General features: G+C 39.6%; 1 protein-coding gene across 9 annotated transcripts in view; it reads left to right on the top strand.

The window, feature by feature from the left end:
- LOC132391304 (sarcolipin) overlaps positions 1–18,330 on the top strand; it is a 52,835-nt gene extending 34,505 nt beyond the window's left edge. For 8 of the 9 annotated variants that reach the window (XR_009511165.1, XR_009511163.1, XR_009511161.1 and 5 more), the window contains 2 exons: positions 13,912–14,029; positions 16,406–16,635. Coding sequence is in view for 1 of the 9 variants with exons in the window: in XM_059964300.1 (XP_059820283.1) it covers positions 16,534–16,629 (96 nt within the window). In the remaining 8 variants the exon portion in view is untranslated. Of the gene's footprint in view, positions 1–13,911; positions 14,030–16,405 lie in introns of all 9 variants that reach the window. The other variant, XM_059964300.1, reaches the window with a different exon arrangement.
- Positions 18,331–26,952: the final 8,622 nt, after the last annotated feature.

Here is a 26,952-nt window from a genome sequence, read left to right on the forward strand (position 1 = left end):
ATGCACGTCACAGTTTTTCCATTGTACAGTTTCAATCTATGTGAAAAAACATTAGGTTTAATAAAACTGCTTCTCTTTCATATTTACTTGTCTGCCCATCCTTTTGGCCACTCAACTACACTGGTTTCCTGTTAAGCAAGCTCTTTATTTTAAGAGTTGAGGGCTCTGGCAAGGTTAAGATTTATGGTTTAATTTCCACCAGACTGAAAGGCTTTCTAGGTGATTTAGAGTCAACTGTATTAAATTGGTTCTGGAAATACATACATGCCATACATGTAAGTGTAGGAAATTTCCTGCTTTGTGAAATTTGGATTTTTACAATAAACCTGCAGTTTACTGGTCTAAATAACTGACACTAGGGACCAGAAATTGCATTTCTACCTTTTGATGGTTCTGAGAGAGCAATATGGCAACCTATTGTTTGTAAGGGTTGCTTAGGAACAAAATTTTCCATTGTGAGTTTATGGAATAGCATTATTGTGTTTCCCAATGCCGACAACAGTGCAGCATTCTCTACTGATATGATACAAGTTCTCATAGCTGTAAATACAGGTGTTAGGAACATGTGGTACAAACAACACTCTTACAACCAGATGTTACCAATGAATGACCAAATGGTGTACTGAATAGAGGGGATCAGAGAGGGTTTCTGGTGTCTCAGAGGGATCTTATCAGGTGAAAGGTTTCAATCCAAAACTTCAATGGTCCATTTCCCTCCCTGTATGCTACCTGACCTGCTAAGTTCCTCCAGAATTTTGTTTTTGCGCCAGATTGCAGTCTCTCGTGTCTATGGTCTAAAGAATAATGTTGACAACAGGCGTGTTCCTTATGTATGAAGACCATGGACTCTGACCTAGGCTGAAGCTGTGCACTCCTGGCAGGAGATTTGTTGAGAAGTTTGGAAATGGAGATATTTATCTATGAGGAAAGATTATGTATTCTGGGATAGTTTTCTTTGGAATAGTTGAGACCAAGGAAAGCCTTAGCTCAGAATGAGAATCAAAAATTAGGTTTATTATCACTGACTTGTATGTCATGAAATTTGTTGCTTTGTAGTGGCAGTAAACATGCTATATAACATATAGTAAATATGAAGGATGTAATTCGTAGAACCATGCAGCACAGGAACAAGTTCTTTGGTCCATACTGATCATCAAGTACTCACCTATACTTTGCCATTATCAGTGGTGCTGGAAATCAGGGGCGGGCGATCTGAAGGTACTAATAAAACTAGTAGAGGGGAAATAAGTACTTATTTTCACCCAGAAGGTGGTGCAGATCTGTAGCTCGCTGCAGAGTATATTTGAAGGGAGAATGAGACTGGATAACCACATTGAATTTTACGCTGGCCTTGAAGAGCTGGGTGGCTTCCTAATTTATTGCATTTCTGTGTTCTTGTTGGAAGGAAAAGAAGGAATGCATGACCTCTTCCTTCACTGTAAGTTTTCTGTGCTTTATGCTTTTCTTCTATGGCTGGACCTTGGTCAAAAGACATAATTGGGAACAGATCGGAAATACTCAACTAAACTACACATGAGCTAGCTGAGCAGAGGTGACAGAAGCTCAGTGCTGGCCTTGCTGGCTAATTTTGTCACCGTGCTGAAGTATGTACAAAATCAGTACAGTAGCATGGGAGTGGGGTGGTTGGAAACTCCCTGAGTTTCATGTATATAGATTGATTGATTGGGAATGGCCAATTTCTGAAATGTAATTTTATACATTACCTAAAAACAAAAATGAGAGTGAACATTGACAGTTCCAGGTGTAATGGCTGGGTTCCCGATAGATAATTTGACACCAGTCTTATAGAATTTCCCTTACGTTTAAGATGTGGATGTGATAGGTGTTAGATATAGAAACTCATAATGACTAGGCCTCCTATTCATCAAAGAACAGTGATATGAAGAGATTTACAAAATAGCTCATGATATTCAGTTAGTCTATCCTAAACCTCTTCGACTTAAATCATTTTCTAATATAACAATAGAAGATAATCACAGGAGGAACTGCTTCAGTGTATGTCAGCAGAGTATGTACTGCTAAGCCGTAGTGACAAGGGCAATATAACCTCAGATGGTAAAGTATAACAGTAATATTACACTTGAGGATTTTGAAGTATGATGGAAACAGTTTACTGTTCCCGAGCAACTGCTGTCTTGAAAGACTTCATGTCAGAGCAAATGTCTAGCCTTGCATGCATCCATCAAAATGACAGCAAATTTATAAATAGCGTAATCTCCCCAATGTGAATATGTAAGGAATGAGGACATCTGAAAGATGAGTAGACAGTCTGTTCAAGTACTTAGGAGAAACATGAAGAACAAAAATAGAATATGTTAAATTACTTCAACTCCAAAACTATGGAGAATGAATGAGAAAAGCTTTTTTTAAAAAATTAAGTTTAAAAAGTTTGTTTTTCTTTTTATTCATAATTGGCTTTTGAAAATGGGAAGTGCAATATTTTAAAATTAAATGGTTACAGTAATTGTATCAAAATTTGTACATATGCCAAGTGTGCTATATTTAACAAAGAAGCATCTTAACATATGTTACCAGATTATACTTAGTGCCCTCCTGAAAACTGTTCCAGACCCATTGCTTGTCGTCCAGTTATTGAAATCAGTAGCTCTCAAACACCGATTGAGCTTTTTAAAAGTATTTGGATCATTTAAGAACTGCATGGATTGCAGAAAATGTTAACTCTTTTTCCTAACAATTGTTTTATTAAATCCTTTTATTATCAAGTACCTACTAAACCTAAATCAAGGAATTTCTGTGGGTTTTTATGAGCTTATTTATTACTTTGAAAGGTTGTATTTCTTTTGCAAAGTGAGAAATTAAGGCTTATGTACAGAGACAGAAGAAAGTCTGCAGATGCTGGAAATCCAAAGTAACACACACAAAACCCTGGAGGAACTCAGCAGGTCTGGCACTATCTATGGAAAAGAATAAACAGCCAACGTATCGGGCTGAGACCCTTCTTCAGCACTGCGAAGGAAGGGGAAAGATGCCAGACAGGGAAGGTAAAGAGGCTAGCTGGAAGATGATAGGTGAAGCCAAGTGGGTGGGAAAGGTGGGAAAGGTCAAGGGCTGGAGAAGAGAGAATTTGATACCTCTAGCAGATTGTTTCTTGAACTTTGAAGTAAACTTCTCAATGACAATAGAAAGTTTAAAGTCCATGAGATTACAACAGCTGTGATTGTAAGGTTACGCATTGGCTAACAGACAGAAAATCGAATAGTTGTTCTTCAGAATGGAGGGGTACAATTAGCGGCATTCTCAATAAATTTGTAATGGGAACAATGTAATCTTTATAGCATTTGATATGGGGTATAATTTCAAATAACGTGGAACTTTAAAATATGAAAATAATATGAATGACTTGCCATATTACTTTCATTCACATTTGCTTTGGAATTAGAATCGGAGGACTTGCACTATCAAAATAATTAGCATTTGCAACTATCATAGTCATATGGAGTCTGTAATTGAAGCATTTCCCAATGATCTCCAAGAAACTTTGAATAGTCAAAAAAGCTTATCCTGAATAAAATTTTCAGTAAATAACATAAATTGCCATCTTTTCATTTAATTCCACTCTTCTTGTTGATAGTTGCAGAAGCTAGTTATGTTTCATAGTGATGATCATTAAGACTTTGGTTCATCATCAGCTGCATAAACACTAACACCCTACATCATTGATACATCCTGAGGGACTTGGTTTGTGAAGCAACAGGACAGAGAGAAGTAGATTATGTGAAAGAATAATTGGATTATTGGAAGCCCTACAGATCTAATTCCAAAACAAATGTGAGAGAAGACAGCACTAGAAGTTGTCTGGAGAGAACACCAAAGACACGCTTGGAGCGTTGCAATGTTTAATAACCTCTATACAAGGATATTAAATGTTGTCTATACAAGCCTGATACACAGCATTGTCCATCTTAAAACAATCTATTGATCAAGGTTGCAACTTAAAATTCACCTCAGCTTCCGACGCTTACCAGCCTTCCAGACTCACAGTGTCAACACGCAGGGCAAGTGGAGGGAACAACAGCCAGACATTGACTAACAACCATTTCCTTATTTTATTTTTTAAATAAATATAGCACATAATCTGCAAAGTTCATTTTGTCTCTAGAGATGAAAAATAGTAAAATACTGCTATTGCTTATCTTGGAAAATGTCAGAATGTAGTCCTCAATGGCCCCATAGGCTTTACTTATGGCTGAAGCAAGGAGGAAGACCTCACGGAGTTGGAGCAGGTCTAGTCCGAGGGAGGTGGAGGAAGTAGGTTGCAATGGGATAATACTGCAGAACAAATTTGCAGCATATTCACAGACTACATGCCACATTAGGTTTATGCATGACCTGTATATGAGGTCCTTCCTTTTCATCAACAATTGTCAACAAGTGTGTCCTTGGCAGCAACCACAAATGGAACTTCTGCCTGTCACTCCAATTCTCCATTTCCATGCTGTCGACACCTTTCAGCTTGCATTTGGTAATATCAGCCACATTTCACAGTTTACAATACTCAGACATATCCAAGATCTCCACCCAAGAACAAATGTCTATATCTCCTTCCCCACGAGTAGAACAAAGCAAAATGAGAGTACACAAAGTTTCACCCTCAAGTGTTGTATTGTCTCTATTACCAGATGGTATCTCTATCCAATAGGAAAGAATTCCACTCTTCATCCTAGGTTGGTGCGTTACCCAAGAACCACAAACGTCAGTAAAATTAATGCCCCTGGGATTGCCTAGGATTAAAAGAGCATTGGTTTCATGCATACAAATCCAATTAATAGAAAACAGAAACAATGAAGAAATGTTGGTTTCAGATTGGGTGCAAGAGTGCAGCTGTGTCCACTAGGGATCAGTGTTGGGACCATAGACCTTTCTGATTTATATCAAAGACCTGGAAGTGGCATAATGTGAAATTATTCAGATGCCATGAAACTTGAGAATACTCGAGAATTCAGCAAGTCATAAACTAGTAAAATGGTGACACAGGCAGATGCAATTTAAAATGAAGTGTGAAATGATTCACTTTGGAAAAATTAATTTGAAATAATATAAATTAATTTGTACAATATTATCAGATTTTAAAATAGAAGGTGTTGGACTGTATCTACATAAACCACTGCTGATATTAGAACAAGCTATAAAAAAGCATTTGAGATATTTATACATGGAAACATAGGGAAGAAAGCTGTCCTTGGCCTACAGCACCAAGTGCATGCTGAATAGCATTTACATCTAAAACAACCTGTGCACATTCCGTTCCATCAACTTCAATGGAACTGATTGGATTGAAGAAGAATTCAAATACTGAAGGATATTCTTACAAGTTTTTAGCATTAATGACCAAAGACAAACATTGGCTACTCAAGGATACTAATCTGCCTGTATAAAACATTTTATTTACATACTGTAGTGTCATGTAAGAATAACCAATATAGTTTATTTGGTGCTTCCAAAAGGGGATTGGATAAATATCTAAAATGGAAGATATGATGAGCAGGTGTTGGAGCAATGGGGTAGGATCAATTGGAGAGTTGCCTCAAAGAACTGAACTAAGAATACTGTGCTATGTGATCTCCTTCTCAGCCAAATCCTTCCATAATTTTATGTTGGCTTTTCTGTTAACCTATCTGTAGACACTGTGTACAAGCTGCTCAGTATTTACTGCAATAGCCTATGCTGGTAAAGTCTGCATCAAGACCACTGCAGCAGACCAGGTAGGTAGATGGGTTGTTCCTCCTATCCTTTGGAATCTCAAGTATCGCATCTTCCTGACCCAGATTTTACACTCTGGTGCCTGGTGATTAGGCCTCAAGTCTGCATGGTGCCAAGTTGCTTATGAGATTCAGAGTGAGTTCCAATGAGAGACTGAAACTTGTCTTTCACTTGCTAAGGAGGTATCACATTGAGCATGGTTGAAATGGAACAGGAGAATAAGATTTAGTATGTACTGTTGAGAATTGGGAGAGAAATAAAAAGCGGGTGATGATGTAGATGTTCAAGCAGGATGTTGTTGCAGGAAGAAACATAAGAGGCAAAGAGCAGTAAATATGGAAAAATCTTGGATGATGAGTCTTGCCTAGGTGGTACAGTTTTCTTCCACATCATGAAGGTAAGTGAATGGCAAGTTAATTGGACATTATGTATTTCCTTTAATACAGACGAGTGGTAGAAACTTGGGTAGGCCAATAGGAAGGCAAAGAGAATAAAATGGGATTAGCATGGAATTAACATGGCTGTTAGAGATCATCACAGATTGATGGGCTGAAAGGACTTTTTCCATGCTATATGGCTCTGTGGCTCTATGATTGTTCAAAGTAAAATGTATTATCAGAGTACATATATGTCACCACTGAAGACCCTCAGATTCTTTTAACTGTGGGCATTCTTAGCAAATCTATAGACTGGTAACTGCAAATAGGATCAATGAACAACAAACTGTTCAAATGCTAATATAAACAAATAGCAATAAATAACGAGAGCAGGAAATAACAAGATAAAGAGTCTTTGGTTGTGGGAATACCAGAAATAGAATGTGTAGTTATTTCCTTTTGTTTAAGAACTTGATGATTGAGAGGTAGTAACTTCTTGAAACTGGTGGTCTTGAGGCACCTGTACCTTTTACCTGATGGCAGCTGCAAGAAAAAAGCATGGTCTGGGTGGTGAGGATCTCTGATGATGGATGCTGCTTTTCTATGGTAATGTTTCATGTAGGTGTGCTGAATGGTTGGGTGGGCTTTATCCATTATATACCGGGCCAGATCTGCTACCTTTTGTAGGATTTTCCATTCAAAGGCATTGGTGTTCCCATATCAGGCTGGAATGCAGCCAGTCAGCACACTCTCCACCACACATCTATAGAAGTCTGCCAAGGTTTATGATGACATGCCAAATCTTCACAGACTCCTAAGGAAATAAAGGTGTTGTCGTGCTTTATTTGCAATTACATTTATAGGATGGGTCCAGGATAGGTCCTCTGAGATAGAGACACCCAGGAATTTAAAGTTGTTCACTCTCTCCACCCCTGATCCTCTGATGAGGACAACAGTGACAGGTTGTTGTTATTACACCACTCAGCCATATTTTCAATCTCCCTTTTGTATGCTAATTCTTCACCACCTTTGATATAGCCCACAACAGTGGTGTCTTCAGTAAACTTGTACATGGTGTTGGAGCTTAGCCACACAGTCATAGGTGTAAAGCAAGTAGAGCAGGGGGCTAAGTACACATTCCTGTGCTGCTCCTGTGATGATGGAAATTGTGGAGGAGATATCTTTGCCAGTCTGAACTGACTGGGGCCTGCAAGAGATGAAATCCAGTATCCAGTAAACTTGGAGTTTACTGCCTAGTTTTGAGGGGATGGTGGTATTAAATGCTGAACTGTAGCCAATAAAGAATATCCTGATGTATGCATCTTTGCTATCCAGTTGTTCCAGGGTTGTGTGAAGAGCCAGTGAAATGGGATCTGTTGTGGACCTGTTGCTTTGGTAGGCAAATTGGAGTAGATCCAAGTTGCCACTCAGGCAGGAGCTGATAGGCTTCAACACCAGACTCTCAAAACACTTAATTATTGTGGATGTAAGTGCCACTGGGCAATAATTGATGAGGCAGGTTATCCTTTTGAGGCAGCACTTCGTGGGCAGCGGTCTGATTGAAACTTGCTTGAAACAGGTGGTTACCACACCCTACTGGAGTGAGAGGTTGAAGACATCTATGAAGACACCAACCAGTTGGTCAGCACAGGTCCTAAGCTCTCAGCCAGGTGCTCCATCCAGACTGAATGCTTTCTTTGGATTCAATCTCTTGAAGGCAGCCCACATGTCACCTTCAGATACTGAGACCAGAGGATCTACATTGTACATCTACAGCAGTGAACTGATCACGACTTATTCATGTCTTGTCACGAGAATGTCAGTAAATGTAGAGGAGGCTTGACCCAAATGCAGAGCACTAGAGATGATTTAGCAATGAGTAATGACTTAAATAATCGAGTGCAAAATAACAAGCCACAAGGAGCTACAAAACAAAAGAGAACAGATGCTGAAGGCTAAGAGCAATTGGTTGAGGCTGGCTGGTTTGATGATTGAACAACAGCCGTGGAGGTTTAAATAGGCTGCAGGTGATGAGTTTGGTGACTCTTGTTAGCCAGGTGACTGGGAGGAGCCTGCATGTGCAAGGCTGGTAGGATCCACTTCACCTCTACAGCCACTCCCCAAAAGCCCTGGATGATCTAGATGGGTCTAGAGGAATTCCTCGATGAGCGATGGATCCAAGATATAATTGACAGCACCCAAGATCTCTCCTTGAGGCCATAGCTGGTACCCTTCCCAGTCAACCAGGTACTGCACACCCTGTCTATGCTGTGAATCCATCAATCAGCAAACTGTGTACACTGGACCACCTTCCACCATCCTAGGTTCCAGAGGTGCAAGCTTGGGTGGGTTGAGTACAACAGGCTTGAGGCAGGACACGTGGAGGGTAGGTGTGAACATGAGGGATAGTGGCAGCTGGAGATGGTAAGTGACCGGATTGAAGCAATGGGTAATCTTGGACCAACATACTGGGGCAAGAGTTTACGGAAGTCAGTGCACAGGGGTAGATCGCAGGTGGACAGCCAGATCTGGTTTGAAAGCTGGGGTAGCCTAGCTGGGCGCTGATGGCAGATAGCCTTGTGGCAGTAGGTGCAGATGGCAGCTAGGTTGGCCTTCACTGCCATCTACCAAGCATCCTAACAGCAGAAAAGCAGGCCCCTGGAGGATGGGACCTCCACTGTTGCTCCTCCATGGGGAACAACAGGGGTTGTTAGCCATGAAGCACTTCAAAGAGTGACATACCCGTGGTAGAGGAGGTGTGTACACTGTGGGACAGCTCAGAGCAGATACTTCTTCCATGTGGAAGGGTTACAGGCAATGAAACATCACTTCTCCACTTGCTGATTTGTTCTTCCTGACTGTTCATTGGTCGGTGATGATAGCCAGGTCCACCATCTCAGCAGCTGACAGAAGCTTGGGAAGACCAATGAAGTGGACCACTTTGAATAACCAGTCCACCATTATCATGATCACCATGGCCCCTTTGGAAGGTGGCAAACAGTCCACAGCAAAATGGGACCATGGGGATTAAGGAATGGCAGGTGCCACAAGAGCCCAGAAGGCCAGGGGTTGGAGGAATTGGACTGGGGACATTGAGGGCAGGCAGCAACAAACTGACATGGTTAGCCACCAGAACTGGCATCGCAGAAAATTTAGAGTCCATTGTGTGCCTGGATGGCCAAAGAGGGGTGAGGAGTGGGCCCACTGGAATGTCTCAGTGCACATGGTTGCTGGCATGTACATGCACCAGTGTCAGCCAGATCAGGGTTGAGCTGTAGGGCCTGACGTATCTGGTTGTCAAAGTTCCAGACAATTGGGGTAAAGATCTGAGAGGATGGAATGATAGGCTGAGGGCCGATCTCCATTTCAGCTGGGTTGAACTGTTGTGTTAGGCCAGTGTTGAATAGCCCCAGCCACAGTTCCAGGTCTGCTGAATAGTTCTAGGAAAGGAACTGGGGTTTCAGCTGGAGATCTGGAGGGTCATTCCATGTGAATATGGAGGGCCAGAGTGATGAGGCTTTTGAGGTCTGTGGGCATCTCCCAGGTAGACAGCTCGTCTTTCAAGCACTCCAAGAGACAGTGATGGTAATGGTCCAGCAGCACTTCTCCATTCCAGCTGCAATCTGCTCCAAGGATGCTGAATTCCATGATGTAATCCAGCACCAAGCATCAGCCTTGATGCAGGTGAAGTATCTGATCCCATTCCACTTCCTGGAAGGTCAAACACCCGGCACATCTCGGTGGAGAATCCCTCATATTCATTGAAAATGGTGGCTTTATTGTCCCAGTTTGTGGTGGCCCAGATCAAAGCTTGCATAATCAAGGGAGAGATGAGAAAAGCAATCTTGATCAGTCCGTAGAATACAGAGATGGTTGGGGCTCAAAGTGTAAGACACATTACGTCAGGTGGTTGAGGCATCCGGTTGTGGATCCATGAAAGCATATGGCACTGGAATCCAGAGGGTGGAGGGAGGAGATTAACTGGCACAGTGTAACTGCATTGACAGTTGGAAGAGAGAGGTGAGTAGATGGTCAATGGTTTCCTGCTGCTTCTGGATCACATGCTCATGTCAATGATCACATCCTTTAGGTGAGTATTCTCTGCTGAGTCAATTGGAACTTCACTCATCTGTCAGGAAATATAGGGAAAGCTTGACCCAAATGCAGAGCAGCGGAGACAATTAATAATCAACTGCAAAATAACAAGCCATGAGGGGCCATATAAAAGAGAGAACAGATACTAAATCCATGGGCAACAAGGTAACTGAAGGCTAGGGGCAACTGGGCGAGGCTAGCTGGTTCAATGAGTGAACAAGAATTATGAGTGAGAGCTGGGTTTAAATAGGCTGCAGGTGATGAGTCTGGACTGAGTAACAGGTGACTCATGTTAGCTGGGTGGAGACTGCATGTGTAGGTCTGATAGAGAGGGTTTGAAGGTAACTCTTTCTAGTCCTTCCTTGACTTCAGTTGTACACAAGTAGCTCCTGCAAGAAGGGAGGGGGCTAGTGAGAGTCCTATGAAATGCTTAGGTGATGTGGATGCCATGGATCAGTAGTGGGTTACCTATGTTTGAGAAGGGAATCATGTTGTACTAGCTATGATAAAAGGACATTTGTTTGAGTGCTGTCATTAAGGATGGATATACAGCTGAATCAAGTGCTTTGGAAAATAATTTCTCCCTACAGATGCTGCCTGACCTGCTGAGTTTCTCCAGCATTTTGTGTGTGTTACATTGGTAAGATTTCTATATTTCTTGTGACTGTACAACTATATCCTGCATGCAATGCTTTTGACATTAAAATGGTTGGTTGTTTCTTCCCATTGTTGGTGAAACTGATGCCAATATTCACCCTTAGTCCAAGCCTTAATTGCTCTGTAGCTCACTGATAAACAGAAGTAACACTGGGAGTAAGCCCATAAAATTATATATCAAGAACCAGCTTACAAATGGCCCGTTGCCTGAGTGGACATTAACTGACACATAAAGTACATGCCCAGCTGCTACAACTGCAGTTTTGGGATCAATTGGATATTAGGTTGGAGTTTCTTCTAGAAGTAAAAGGGAGTGAATCTGATGCTTAAACCACAGAAATGTAGTATTTTCATTTCAACACTGTGTGATGTTTATTTTAACCAGCAATATGAGAACTTGAGAAGGCTGCATATCAGGCATAGCTGACTGTGACAGGTGTCAGCATGGGGATATACAAGAAGTAGTGCGCTGGATTCTATTCAATGTAGAAGGGGCTAGAAATAAGGGTTTGCATTTACAGATGCTTTATTTGTCCATTGAAAACAAAATAACATTTTAGCCAAGTAGTTTAGAAAGTGCTTTACAAATCTAAAGGCACCTACCCATATGATCCCAATGATCATGTGCTTGATATTTCACCAAGTAATGACAGATCTATAATGTGAACCTCTCAATTATGTTTTCCTTTCCAGTTTTATGATTTTCTGAAGCCTAAACCTTGTACTTGGGCAACAAAAGAAATAAGGAGGCACCAACCATATGATCTGTCACTCGCTGTGCCTGCTTAAGGTAATAGGATTTGAGACACTGTAGAGGGTGGATTGGATGTAGAATCCATATAAACTAAACAGGCACAAGTGGTTTGAAGTTTGAGTAGAAGGTTATTTTATACTAAATGGATTTCCATTAATGGCAAGACAACACTGAGGCTCAGTTTCAGAAGATTCAATTGGTAACTATGATAGATCAGACTATAAAGAATGCACATCAAACTGCTTGAGTCCTTGTCACGTCTGAGTGGAGTGTGAAGGAGCATGGGAGAGTCAAACTCCAATGTTGCACATGGACATCTGCAGAGTCTGGAGCCCATCTTTTCCAGCAGAAGAAACCAAATGATGGTCAGTGCTGTTTTAGCATTTATGGATCAAAGTGTTGTCTAAGATCTGAGGTCTTATTGCAAAGCAGATAATATCACACTCTATAACATCTAAGTACTGCAGTGGAAGCTCAACATTCGCTTTGTGAAATCGGCTTACTTCCATCAATGCTGTCATCGTGGATCTGAGCTATTCCTCAGAACAGCTTTGGCATGTCACAGCAATCAGACTTTCATTACAATTCATAGGCAACAGGCAGTGGTTTGACAATTTCCTCATAGAGCACACATTTGCCATCTTTCTTCTGAGAGGCATATTCTTTATTGTATTACATATCCCACTAAGGTCCATGTATGTAAGTGTCTGTCAGCTGGTCTCACTCATGGCAGCAAAGTGCATCCCGCAGCTGGGTCTGCTGGCTCCAGAGCAGCTATAAGTATAGTTGATTTTCTGTGGCACCTTCAGCCTCCTCCATTGCAAAAAAAAAAGCCACATTCTAGTATCTCTGCTCCTGCAGCATTGAAGGTATTGGGCAGAAATTTGTAGGATAAGCAAAGATATGCATTAATTGCATGTGGAAGCCTGATTGGACAATGATTTTTGCTGATGATCTTGACTGGATATATAAGACTGGTTGGGAATAATCTAATTATTAATGGTCATAGAAGGTAAATTAGGAAATGTGGTGCAATGAGTAATATTTGTCTTATTTTAATTCATTAATAAGGAGGTACTAGCAGGCCTGCATTCAATGAGCATCTCAAACTACCTTAAGGAAGCTGATACAGCATTGCCTTCTTAAACACTGTAATGCTTATGGTGACGGTACTCCCATTGTGCTCTTGTGTAGGGTTTTCCAGTGATAGTAACACATTGAGAAGGAATACTTGTAGGTAGATTTTCCTGGAGTTTTAAAGAGCTTAACCAAATACCACAGAGTTCTCGTAGCTAACAAATATGGTTTCATAGCAATTGCAGAAACCAGTTGTTCCTAGTCCAGGTAGCACAAGCAAGCTCTCTTCAGTACATGATATTGAGCAGTAGGCCAATTGCTGGAAAGGTAAGAGGAGAGGAGAACAGGACCTCTGCAAAAGGCCTGAAATACTCAGGGTGTTCAAGAACAAGCTTTTCTAGCTGGTCCTAGCATGGATCAGCAAGTAGAACATCCAGGCTTCATTAAAGACCATTGTCTCTGAAAAGTGTGCTTCTCTTTGAAGGCTACCATTATTTGGTACTCACCACTCAAAATGTTTAGCCGGCCAGCAGTGTAGTGGCATTTGCACCGGACTTTGAAGCAAGTGGTCCTGGATTTGAATTTGGCCGGCTCTTTGCATGCTTTCCATCCAAGCTGGGCTGAATGTTGAGCTACCTTGTGAAAAAAAGCCTTGTAAAAAAAACAGACAGATGCTAAAGAAATGGCAAGGTTGCCATCTGATGCACCACAAGGTGCAGAGAGGAACAACAACAACTCAAAATATTTGGGGTATTCCAAGGTTAGCACTGGCTGCAAGTTGCAAACATGTTGAAGAGCAGACAGTACAAAGCTGAGATGCTAACAGGTGCAAGTTAATACCACATTGCGATCACTAGACATACTTTCTGAGAATATTGAATATCTATGTTTGCTCAATTGATTAGATTTAAGATTTCAGACAAGGCAATGACATATGAAACCTGCTAGAGCACCTCAATCATTGAAAAAATGTTTTACAGATTACATGTTAATATTAATAATCTTTTGCTATCTGTATTATTGAAAACTCTATTCGAAATAAAATGTATTAACATTTCCTGTTCTATCATCTGCTTTGAGTTAATGGCACCATGTATAGTACATATTTGAGTAACAGTTATACGGAGAACCACCAACCCTTTGACCCATCCCATTTGTGACATCATTGCTTTTATTGCCAAAAATACGGTGCTCTTCTCTCTCCTTGAGTACTTAGATCCCACTCGGAGACTCTCTGCCCAGACAGCACTTGAAGACAGGCAGTGAATGAACTCGGACTGTCTGCCCAGGCCCGGAAAGCATTAATAGCTGCAATTTGTTCTGAAAGGTAAAGAATGTAACAAATGCTTGTGAAGTAATATGTCAAACAACAGATAGTTTGTTTACAGGCTTTGTACATCTTTCCAAATGTAAATGTGTATTTTTAAAAAAATATTGGAACCTTTAGCTATTGTACAAAGGTTGTTAGAGTAAATTAAATAAGACTTTTATTGCATTTATTGGAAAGAATGTGATGGTAGTGTAGGCAAATATTTGAATATTATCTGAACTTCCAAACTTTCTCTACTTTTTGGATTTTATTTTACAGGAACTAAAGTTAGGAATCAAACTTTTAAATTGGCTAATCAACATATATCAACACATATTGTGAAAATATTTGATTGCCAATCTACTTCTCTTCCCAATGCATAGTACTTCTCCAACTACTATTTTTTTTAGCAGACTGAATATTATCGTTAAAATTATGGATTTTTATTACATTCTTTCTATTGCTGTATCTGTTCATATATTATTCAGAAGACCTTTCTGGATGGACTTTGTATTATATTTCAATGTATATTTTGAATTCATTTTTTATAAAATCTATCAATATGACAGGATTCATTTATGCAAATGATAAATTGGAATATTTTAGGCTATAATGGCTATCTAATATTCAAATGATCAAATATAGTTTTAAATTAAGGCTGTTCCACATCAAGAGCATGAATGAAAATTTATGATGTTTTAAAAATGTTCAATGCTTTAAATGTAAATGGCTTAATGAAACTAAATGCCCCACCTAAATAGAAGTCTGAGACCTTGTGACTGAGGCATGTATGTATACTTTCCTTCTAAAGTTGACAGGAATTATAACCATAAATAGGAATAATGTCTACATCAACCCAAAAAGTATCATATTATTAAAATTTTACTATTTAGAGTAGTTATTTTTCCTATTTTAATCAATTAGTATTAGTGTATTTTTAGAAAACGGATTGAAAATTGGTTTGATCTCTTAAAGCCAAATGTTCTGGGCAGTGGTGTTAGTTACATGTGTAAATTAGGCTTTTTCGTAACATGATACAACTCTACCACTTCAAAGTTGCAGAACACAGTCCAGAAGAACAGAAAATTGATTATAATCATGTTTGTTATGCTTGGATATGTAAGAAAAAAACTACTATAGATATGTAATTAGTTTATTATTAAAGGATAAATTTCAAGGTTGTTAATATCATGAAGAAACAGTCTGACCAGTATAGGCTTCTGGTCATTTGCTGAAAATGAGATGGACATATGGATGGATTGTTGATCCCAAAGTAAATTACAGTGTCTCAGTAGTATTATGATTACACAGATATACAAATATTAGAAGTAAGGAAGAATAAAAAATGGGTTACCTTTAAAAATAAAACAGAGCTCTGGTAAACAGAGGTTAATAACAGTCTGATAGGAGGGGGGTCATCATTTTTCCGAATACATATTGACTCATCATAGAGCCTAATGGCAGAGGGTAAGAATGACCTCATCTAGTGCTCTTTGTCTATTACTGTAAGTGCTCCTTGTTCGGCCAAGGTGGCATACAGAGGATGAGAAACATTGTCCAGAACTGCCAGGATTTTCCGTCGGGTCCTTTGTTTTACCATAGGCTCCATTGTGTCCGGTTTGACTCCTATTTCAGAGCCAGCCTTTCTAATCAGTTTATTGAGCCTGTGGCATCATCTGTGTTGGTGCCATTGCCACAGCACACCACATTTTGTAGTTAGATTTCAAAATATATTAAATATGGCACAGTCCAGCTCTTTTTATTACTGTAGCAAAGTTACAATATTTTCTTTTTGGGGATATTTTAAGTGTACCAAGGAGCTCACAGGCTCATTATTCTTAGTTGGTTTGGAAACATATTGCTAATATTGAGAAATACCAGGTTTTACATAAAACAGTTTGGAAGCAGTGCTATCTTTCTCGTTTGAGTAGTTAATTTCATTCCAGCAACATGTCAAACTCCAACTTCTAAAGATCAAATGAAGCTCTATTTTTTCACCCTTTTCAATGCTACAAATCCTTATAACTGCTGACTAAGAATATAAGTTTCCTGCCAGCTGTGGACAGCTTATGCTGTAGTTGCACATACTCTGTGGATGCTATCCAAGGTCATTTCAGATAGGGCTCCTGGAACCAGATGAGAAATGTGAGAACACCTAGGTCCCTGAAATTAAACTAGTATAGTTGCATATTATACCTTACAGTCAACTACAACAAATAGCTCAAGAAGAAACTATATTGCAAAAGACAGGCCAGCGGATTTGTTTTCAATGCATTTTGTCCTTTTTAATGAGCTGATATTTGGAAGTTGAGTTTCACAATTTAACAATTAATGATTCCACTAGAGTACTCTAGAGATAATAAACAGGAAAGATCTATGTAATCTTTGTTTCAGACTACCTAAAAGCAGAAGGGCGGTGGAGGAAAATCCAGCCTGCCGTTAGTCTGAAGTGTTGGCTCATCCGAAGTGATCTATTTCCAAGGATCTGATTGTGTCATCCTGCTTACTTAAGCACAGCAAGAATGAATAAATCCACACAAGAGCTCTTCTTGAATTTTATGGTGGTTTTGATGACTGTGCTACTTATGTGGCTACTTGTTAAATCCTATCAGGAATGAGAAACTGTCTTCAATGTAAAACTAGCGTTTACAATAAATTGTGCCAGTCTGTCATGGCTCTGTTCCTCTTTAACTGTTCAGTGGCTACTGTCAGATAACTTAAACTGGGAAATTACTTGCTTGAATTCTTGTTTATTTTCTACTTTTCTTCTTTTGCCTAATGCCCTATTCTTACCCTCTGTAATGTAACTGAAAGGGCATGTGTCACCCCTTTATGATTTAGGAGCACAATTGTGAAGTGTGAAATTCCTAACAAAGAACAAAGTCACTCCACACTGTTAGCTTTGTAACTTCATGCGTGTACACCTGTAACTGTTGGGTGCAGTGAGCTACAACTCAATACAATTTGACCATTTGTGGACCTGCATGAGATGACATGGCAGTGACAATACTACCATCAAGAATGTCATCAGTATTCAAACAGAAGATTGGTGTAAATTAAGCAATACTTCTCTATGGCACTTTGTAGTCTGGTACTATGGTTTATGATCTTTCACCTGGGTTGCACTATTCTTATCTGAAATCCAGAAATATGGGATGGCACATGCCCTTTGGTTCTTACAGCTACCTCCATGCTATTTTTAATATAATGTGTTGGTACATAAATGCTTTACTTATCAAATGGTATTTCAAAGAAAGTTTTGATTAAAATAGTCAAAGTGAATGTACTCCCACATATAAATGGCACTACTAAATTCCAAACTGTTCCAATTTCTGTACAGTGAACAGTCTGCTTTCTACTTTTTGTTCTTTCTTGCCTTATCTTGAAATGAAAAACTTAATTGTCTTCACTTTAGAAATATTCTGTAATATTCCTTTTGCCTTGATCAATCAACTGTCACAGATTTAGGCCTTCTTAACTTCTGATTGTGGAGTTCAACATTATATTGAAGTGAATTTTCAGAAGGCTAAAGATTCAATATAGCTTTTCTTCATGTATCACTTTGTTGTAATTAAATATACACCTAAACTTACTTATTGTTTTCTGTTACTTTGTTCTACCTTCATCAGTAGTGTCAATTTATCAACTCATTATATTTTACCAGGCTTGGATATATTCTACAAAGTTCATATGAATGAAAAGTGAAATGTAGTCCATTCTATTGTATAGATCTTAGATATTTTTGTAAGCCCTGATGTGCTGCATATCCAGAATGGTATAGTACCAACCAATGGCTAGACCACAATAAGGATTTACGAGGATGAACACTTTCTATTTGCTAGCTTTATGATTGATTTACTCACACACTTGTTTTGGTTAAAAAAACTACCAGTTTGCTATTATGTGGCCACATGAGGATAACTTGCCTACATTCCAGTTTCAGGGATCTCTGGGGTGGCTGATGAAGCCAATGAGGGATCTGTAGACTCTGGCAAAAGTAGAGCAGGAAGTGCTTGACAGGGCAACTAGGTGGGTTGCAATGGGACATGTCACGTTCCTTCTTTCCACCCTTGGTGATAGCTTCCACCTGCTCCAGACAAAGAAACCTGAAGTTCAGCAGCCTGAGTAGGGATTCCCATGACTGGATAAGGGAATATTATATTTTTAAGGAGGCTCTGAGAACATGGTTATTTCAGTAATATTGTAAATATACTGTTTGATTTAACATTCTTTGTTGTTTATGTAATTCATTACGAGTTATATGTAAAAGTATGTGAATGGCAAATGTCATTACACCACAATGTCATAAGTGCCGCTTTACTAAAGAGAAATGAAGCGTACACGTTCTCCCAGGCTTCTGTGTTTTTCTTTCAATTAGTTTTATGTTTGGAGTTATAAACCATAATAGTGGTGATGAGTAAGTTTTAAAATGAATCCAAGATGATGATCTACTTGTTGAAGTGCAGTGAGACATTTGTGTTAAAAAAAAGGTACAGCAAATTTTTTTCTTTGGAAGGGGAGAAAGAGATGTTCAAGTTTTTTAAAAAGTGCGGCACATTTTTTCTTTGGAAGGAGGAGAGGATAGTTGTGTTAAAATAAGGCAGAAAATGGATGAAATTCACAGGTTCATAAACAGTGAGTACTGGGTGGTAATAATTTTTTAAAAGCTGCAGTAATGATTGGCTACTTTGGAAAGATAGATGCTTTTGATTACACAAAAGATAACTGGGTGTTGTGTACAGAACAAATTGAGCAGTATTTTGCAGCAAATGAAATAGCTGATGAGAAACAAGTGCCAGTTTTGCTGAATGTAATTTGTAGAAGAGCATATAGTTTGCTTAGAAATTTGACTGCTCTATCTAAGCCAACCAAAATGAGCTTTGCTGATATCATAAATGCAATGCAGGAACATTTCAAATCAAAACCATTATTGGTTGTAGAACATTTTAGATTTCATAAACGGAATCAAAAAGCAGGGGAGTCCATTTCGTCTTATGTGGCTGAACTGAAGAGATTGACTAAGAATTGTCAGTTCAGTAATGGGCTTAATGGTGTACTAGTTTGTGGAAGAAAGCATTCAAAAACTGCTCCTAACAGAGGCACAACTCACATTTAAAAGAGCAATTGAAATCACTGTATCAATGAGAATGACAGACAGAGATGCAATTGAGTTGCAGTCAAGAATGAAAATGAGTGTGAACAAAATTGCAACATCTAAACAGAAACCTGCTTAGCCAAACAAATTGTGTTACCATTGTGGCGGGGCTCACATACACCAGATCAATTCAGATTTAAAGGTGAAAACTGAAGAAAATGCAACAAAGTAGGACACGTACAAAGAGCAGGTTGGACAGACAAAAATAAATGGCCTGCACGGGGAGGAGGAGAAGCTAATACACGGTGCATGGAACTTAGAAAAATAGAGGGCTATGCGCTATGGAAATTCTAGGCAGATTCTAGAGTAGGTTGCATGGTCAGCACAATGTTGTGGGCTGAAGGGCCTGTAATGTGCTGTAGACTTCTATGTTCTATAATAAGTTGCAGTTTCAAAAATAGCACTAATCTGCATGCTGTCAATGAAAACTCTAATAGTGATGAGAGTGACACAGCACTAGATAGCCTTGAGATTTAAAATGTGAAAGCTAACAAAAGATATCAATATGGCTTACACCAGAAGTGAACGGCAAATTAATTAAAATAGAATTGGACACTGACTCTACTGTTCCAGTCATTCCACGAATGAGTTTGAACGGCATTTCAAAGATACCAAGCTGAAGCCTGCAAATATCCAACTAAGAACTTATACTGGAGAAAAGATAATGTCTGTGGGAATGACATTCATAACAGTGAAATACAACACCCAACAAACCACATTGGGCTTGTATGTGGTAAAAACAGAAGGGCCAGCATTACAGAGACAATTACAGCTTGATTGGAGATCCATCCACTATTAGCATGCCACAATAGAGCCAACTGAAAGAAGGTTAAGGAAGGTACTGGATGATGTCATAGCAATATTCAAGGATGGCATTTGAAAACTCAGACATATGAAGGGAAAGATCCTGCAAAATGAAAATGCCACAGTCTAGTTTTATAAAGCCTGTCTGGTTCTGTATACTATCTGTGATAAAGTAGCTAGTGAGCTAGATAACATGGAGGCTGAAGGATTTTTTTCTGAAGCTGAGAAGAGCCCATGGGCAATGCCAGCGGACTCAGCGGCCAAGAAGAATGTGTCTGTCAGGATCTGTGGTGATTTTAAGGTCACCATCAATTCAATTCTTAAAGTAGATCAATACCTTCTGCCCAGCATAGAGGATATCTTTTCAAACCTTCCAGGAGTAAAATACTTCAGCAAAGTGGACTTAGCTGAGGCCTACCTACAGACAGAGATAGAAGAATAGTCCAAAGGGTTTCTCATTGTAGACACAAGGGGATTCATTGTTATAATAGGCTTACTTTTTTGAGGAGTATCTGCATTTGCACTTTGGCAGAAAGCTATGGACCAGGTGCTGCAAGGCTCCCCAGGCACTCAATGTTACATGGATGACATTATTGTTACCAGTGAGGATGATAAGGAACATCTCCAAACTCTCAAGACAGAGTTAAAAAGATTAGAAGATTATGGGCAGACAGCACCACACAAAAAGTATTAATTCTTCAAACTAAGCATCTTTTACTCTGGTCGCATTATGATGCACAAAAATTACATAAGTGTGCTGAGAAAATTCAAGCAGTGCTGGATGTCCCAAGGCCAAAGGTCATGTCACAATTGTGGTCCTTTTTAGGATTTATCAATTACAGTAACAGGTGTGTGCCAAGCTTCTGTGCTCCACCCTTGAATTCATTACTATAGATCGGGAAGAAATGGCAATGGAAAAAGCAGCGTGAGGCGGCTTACCTAAAAGTAAAGGAAATGGTGATGTTGGACACTGTACTCACACAGTAGGATTCACATTGTCTAGTGAATCTTACCTGTGACGCCTTGCCTTATGGTGCAGTCATGTCACGTTATGAGTGATGGAAATGAACACTCCATAGCTTTTGCATCATGTTCCCTTGCAAAGTAAAACTATGCATAGATTGCCAGAGAAGCCTTGAGTCCAGCTTGGGCTGTAAAATGTTTAAATCAGTATTTGTAAGGGAGAGAGTTTACCCTCTTTACTGATCATCAACCACTAGTGTCCATTTCCAATCTACAGAAGGGTGTCTCACTCACAGCAGCAGCATGAATGCAGAGGTGGGCTCTTTTTCTTGGAGGACAGAGTCACAAGATCAAATTCAAGAGGATAGCTAATCATGGAAATGCTCTTGAATTGTCCTGTTTATCCTTGGAAAAGCAAATACCTGAAAAATTTACGAAGTGGGACACTCCTCGTTACGTATTCTACTGAACGCCAATTGAAAGTCCCCCCATTACGGCAGTGATGATCCAAAGGGAAACCAGAAAAGAACCCCCATTACCTCAGGTCTACACAGCCAACCACAATGGCTGGAAGGTGTATCAGAAATTCCAGCTCCCTCATTTTTACCAGCACCATGATGAACTTGCCCTTGACGGGATTTCCCTTACGTGAGGATTGAGAGTTTTACCATCCAAGCTGAGAGCTAAAGTGTTGGAGGAGCTACATGCCAGTCATCTAGATATGGTCATAATGAAAGCATTGGCTTGAAGCTTTATCTGGTGGCCTGGAGCAGATCAGCAGATCAAGCAGCTTGCCATGCACTGTTCAGGATGGATGCCAAGAACAGTGCCTCTCCTCTCCTGGGCATGGTCTATATTGCCTTGGCAGAGGATTCATGTGGATTTTGCTGGACTATTCATAGACACAAATTTCTTGGTAGTAGTAGATGCAGCTACGAAGTGGTAAGAAGTATTCACAATAGTCTCCATTACAATCTCTCACACTGTTGATATGTTATAAAACCATATAACAATTACAGCACAGAAACAGGCCATCTCAGCCCTTCTAGTCCATGCTGAATGTTTACTCTCACCTAGTACCACTGACCTGCACTCAGCCCATAACCCTCTATTCCTTTTCTGTCCATATACCTATCCAATCTTACTTTAAATGACAATACCGAATGTGCCTCTACTGCTTCTATTGGAAGCTCATTCCACACAGATACCTCTCTCTGAGTAAAGAAGTTCCCCCTCATGTTACCCCTAAACTTTTGCCCCCTAACTCTCAACTCATGTCCTCTTGTTTGAATCTCCCCTACTCTCAATGGACAAAGCTTATCCACGTCAACTCTATCTATCCCCCTCATAATTTTAAATACCTCTATCAAGTCCCCCCTCAACCTTCTACGCTTCAAAGAATAAAGACCTAACTTGTTCAATCTTTCCCTGTAACTTAGGTGCTGAAACCCAGGTAACATTCTAGTAAATCTCCTCTGTACTCTATTTTGTTGACATCTTTCCTATAATTCGGTGACCAGAACTGTACACAATACTCCAAATTTGGCCTCACCAATGCCTCGTACAATTTTAACATTACATCTCAACTCCTATACTCAATGCTCTGATTTATAAAGGCCAGCATACCAAAAGCTTTCTTCACCACCCTATCCACATGAGATTCTACCCTCAGGGAACTATGCACCATTATTCCTAGATCACTCTGCTCTACTGCATTCCTCAATGCCCTACCATTTACCATGTATGTCCTATTTTGATTATTCCTACCAAAATGTAGCACCTCACACTTATCAGCTTTAAACTCCATCTGCCATCTTTCAGCCCACTCTTCTAACTGGCCTAAATCTTTCTGCAAGCTTTGAAAACCTACTTCATTATCCACAACGCCACCTCTCTTAGTATCATCTGCATACTTACTAATCCAATTTACCACCCTATCATCCAGATCATTAATGTATATGACAAACAACATTGGACCCAGTACAGATCCCTGAGGCACACCACTAGTCACCAGCCTCCAACCTGACAAACAGTTATCCACCACTACTCTCTGGCATCTCCCATCCAGCCACTGTTGAATCCATTTTACTTCTTCGATATTAATACCTAACGATTGAACCTTCCTAACTAACCTTCGATGTGGAACCTTGTCAAAGGCCTTACTGAAGTCCATATAGACAACATCCACTGTTTTACCTTCGTCAACTTTCCTAGTAACCTCTTCAAAAAATTCAATAAAATTTGTCAAACATGACCTTCCACGCACAAATCCATGTTGACTGTTCTTAATCAGACCCTGTCTATCCAGATAATTATATATACCATCTCTAAGAATACTTTCGATTAATTTACCCACCACTGATGTCAAAATTCCCTCAAGGTCCTAGGGAATATCCTGTCAGGACCTGGAGATTTATCCACTTTAATACACCTTAAAAGCACCAGTACTTCCTCCTCTCTAATCATCATAGTTTCCATAACTTCCCTACTTGTTTCCCTTACCTTACACAATTCAATATCCTTCTCCTTAGTGAATACTGAAGAAATGAAATAGTTCAAAATCTGCCCCATCTCTTTTGGCTCCACACATAGCTGTCCACTCTGATTCTCTAAGGGACAAATTTTATCCCTCACTATCCTTTTGCTATTAATATAACTGTTGAAACCCTTTGGATTTATTTTCACCTTACTTCCAAAGCAACCTCGTATCTTCTTTTAGCTTTTCTAATTTCTTTCTTAAGATTCTTTATACATTCTTTATATTCCTCGAGCACCTCATTTACTCCATGCTGCCTATATTTATTGCAGATATCTCTCTTTTTCTGAACCAAGTTTCCAATGTCCTTTGAAAACCACGGCTCTCTCAAACTTTTAACCTTTCCTTTCAACCTAACAGGAACATAAAGATTCTGTACCCTCAGAATTTCACCTTTAAATGACCTCCATTTCTCTGTTACATCCTTCCCATAAAACAAATTGTCCCAATCCACTCCTTCTAAATCCTTTCACATCTCCTCAAAGTTAGCCTTTCTCCAATCAAAAATCTCAACCCTGGGTCCAGTCCTACTGTTCTCCATAATTATATTGAAACTAATGGCATTGTGATCACTGGATCTGAAGTGCTCCCCAACACATACCTCCATCACCTGACCTATCTCATTCCCTAACAGGAGATCCAACACTGTCCCTTCTCTAGTTGGTACCTCTATGTATTGCTGCAAAAAACTATCCTGCACACATTTTACAAACTCCAAACCATCCAGCCCTTTTACAGTATGGGCTTCCCAGTCTATGTGTGGAAAATTAAAATCTCCCACAATCAAAACCCTGTGCTTACTACAAGTATCTACTATCTCCTTACAAATTTGCTCCTCCAATTTTTGCTCCCCATTAGGTGGTCTATAATACACCCCTATACGTGTTACTACACCTTTCCCATTTCTCAATTCCATCCAAATAGCCTACCTAGATGAGCCCTCTAATCTATCCTGCCAAAGCACCGCTGTAATATTTTCTCTGACAAGCAATGCACCACCTCCCCCTCTTGTCCCTCCGATTCTATCACACCTGAAGCAAAAATCCAGGAATATTTAGTTGCCAATCACACCCCTCCTGCTACCATGTTTCACTAACAGCTACAACATCATATTTCCAGGTATCAATCCATGCTCTAAGCTCATCCACCTTTCTTACAATGCTCCTAACATTAAAATAAATGCATTTAAGAAAATTTCCACCTCTTACTCTCTGTTTATCACTAACGGTTGCCAACAACTTTACTATCTTCTTTTTCTTCCTTTTCTCATACATCTGTTCCTACACTCTGATTCCCCTCCCCCTTGTATCTAGTTTAAATCCACTGGAGTCTCTCTAGCAAACCTACCTGCACGAATATTTGTCCCCCTCCAGTTCAGATGTAAATCGTCCTGCCGGAACAGGTCCCACCTTCCCTGGAAAACTGCCCAATTATCTATAAATCTGAAGCCCTCCATCCTGTTGAGAAACCTCTTCTCAGGGACTGGTTTTACAGAACAATTAATCAGTGACAATAGACCAAGTGAGGGCTCCTCAAACAATAAGGTTCGATGTTACACTCATGGACAGGCAATCCTGTTGAGGGACTACAGAGATTGTCAAAAGTGAGTAGTTGGGAAAATTAAGGACAGAACTGAACCATATTCCTACCAAGTGAAGATCACATGTGATATCATCTGAACATGACACATTGTTCAGTTGAGGAGAGCAGAGTCCATTGCTAGAGAAGAATGGTGTCCAGACCTGTGAAACTACTTTGTGCAGTCCCAGAGTCAATTCCGAGAACCACCATGGAGGAAGTCCCAGAACCTGAGATTATCTCACAGCCACACGTCTCACCTGCCAACCAATGTGAAACCCCCACACCCTTGTCAGGAAAGACATTATCCGACAAGAGTAAGAAATCTATAGGTCCAAATGGGACAATTTAAAATTTACTATTGAAATGGAGTTTATAGCTAAGCAGGGAGGAGTGTTGTGTATTTAATATTACAATAATACAATATTGTAAATATATTGTTTGATTAAGCATTCTTTGTTGTTCACATAATTCATTATACGTTATATGTAAAAGTATGTGAATGGCATATGTCATTACACCACCACGTCATAAACGTGTGCCTCACTAGAGAGAAACTAAGCAAACATTTTCTCCCAGGCTCTCATGGGGTTTCTTTCAATTCATTTTATGCTTGCTGGAGTTACACAACCTACTAAATTCTGAGGACAGTGTCTTTTGTCAGGCAAGTGAATAATGTAATCCACTGTAACCCTCTCACTAGGACTCTTATGCAAACTTGGCTTGTTAGCTAATTCTACTAAAAGCCACATGACGCAGCAGTGAGAAGACTATCTTTTGTAAACAATATACATTTAGGGTTAGTATGACTTGGGATTTAACCAAACAGGGAAGTTGGGATGTTCCAATTAAGGAACACTGATTGTAGCGATTGCTGTGTAAATAATGTTCCATTCATCAGAAAATTAACAGATTGTACATTGGCATAAAATTATTAAGAAATATATTTACCAAATTTACAGTTACAGACAAAAATGAAAAAGTAAAGGACCCAATTACAGTTAAACCAGTCCAAAGTGCACATAAATGTTGGCGCTCATTTCGGGAGTATTTGAGTGTGTATCGCTTTACTCACGCACTGGACCTACGGTCTGCTTGAAAGCCCCTGCCACAGCCTGAACTTCCCTTAAAGGTCATTTCAAACAAACTGACTCTCTCAGGAAAGACCCCAAAAGACCCCAAACCAGACTACTCCTTCTTCCCACCCAGCTCCCTGAAACCTTCGCCCACATCCCTCAATCCTGATTGGCTGACACAACATTGCTAAGTTGGACAACATGGCTCGTTATCCTTAGCTGAAGCAAAAACACTCTACCAGCAGGACACACCACTTCTACAAAAAAACTGCTTAAGTAAAATACCTAGCAGTAGAAATCTTAACCAGGGCATTATACCACCCATTGGAACTGTCTGAATGCAATTAGAGCATCACTACTGGGGATGATAACCGTTGATTTGATAAACCTGCCTGTAGATTTGCAGGATTTAACAGAGGCAATGCTTATGGCACTGTTTTGGAACAACTTGTAGATAAAATTTAGTAAATAAGTGGTCTGAAGTGTTTCAGATTCTTATCCTCTTTTCCTGTGAGGATATTTAACCTTTCTGTCACCCCAAAAGTGAGGCAAGTATTAGCATAACTTCAATATCTTTTTTAGTTGTCTTATCCAATAGGGACAACCCAGAATGTAAGGCCATGTCTAATTCATAATATTATATTAAAAAGACAATAATTATGCATTTTGGCCTGGATCAAGAGGATCATCGTGAGACATGAAGAATAAAATTAGAAGTACAGAATATTTACAATCAATATTGCAAATGCCTGGTACAAATTTAAATTGACAGGGTGTGTGGCATTTGAGAGCCAAACTGCTAAGAGGTGGGAAATTACAATAAAATATT

Source organism: Hypanus sabinus, chromosome 3 (genome assembly GCF_030144855.1).
Source record: "Hypanus sabinus isolate sHypSab1 chromosome 3, sHypSab1.hap1, whole genome shotgun sequence".
Classification (NCBI taxonomy): Eukaryota; Metazoa; Chordata; class Chondrichthyes; order Myliobatiformes; family Dasyatidae; genus Hypanus; species Hypanus sabinus.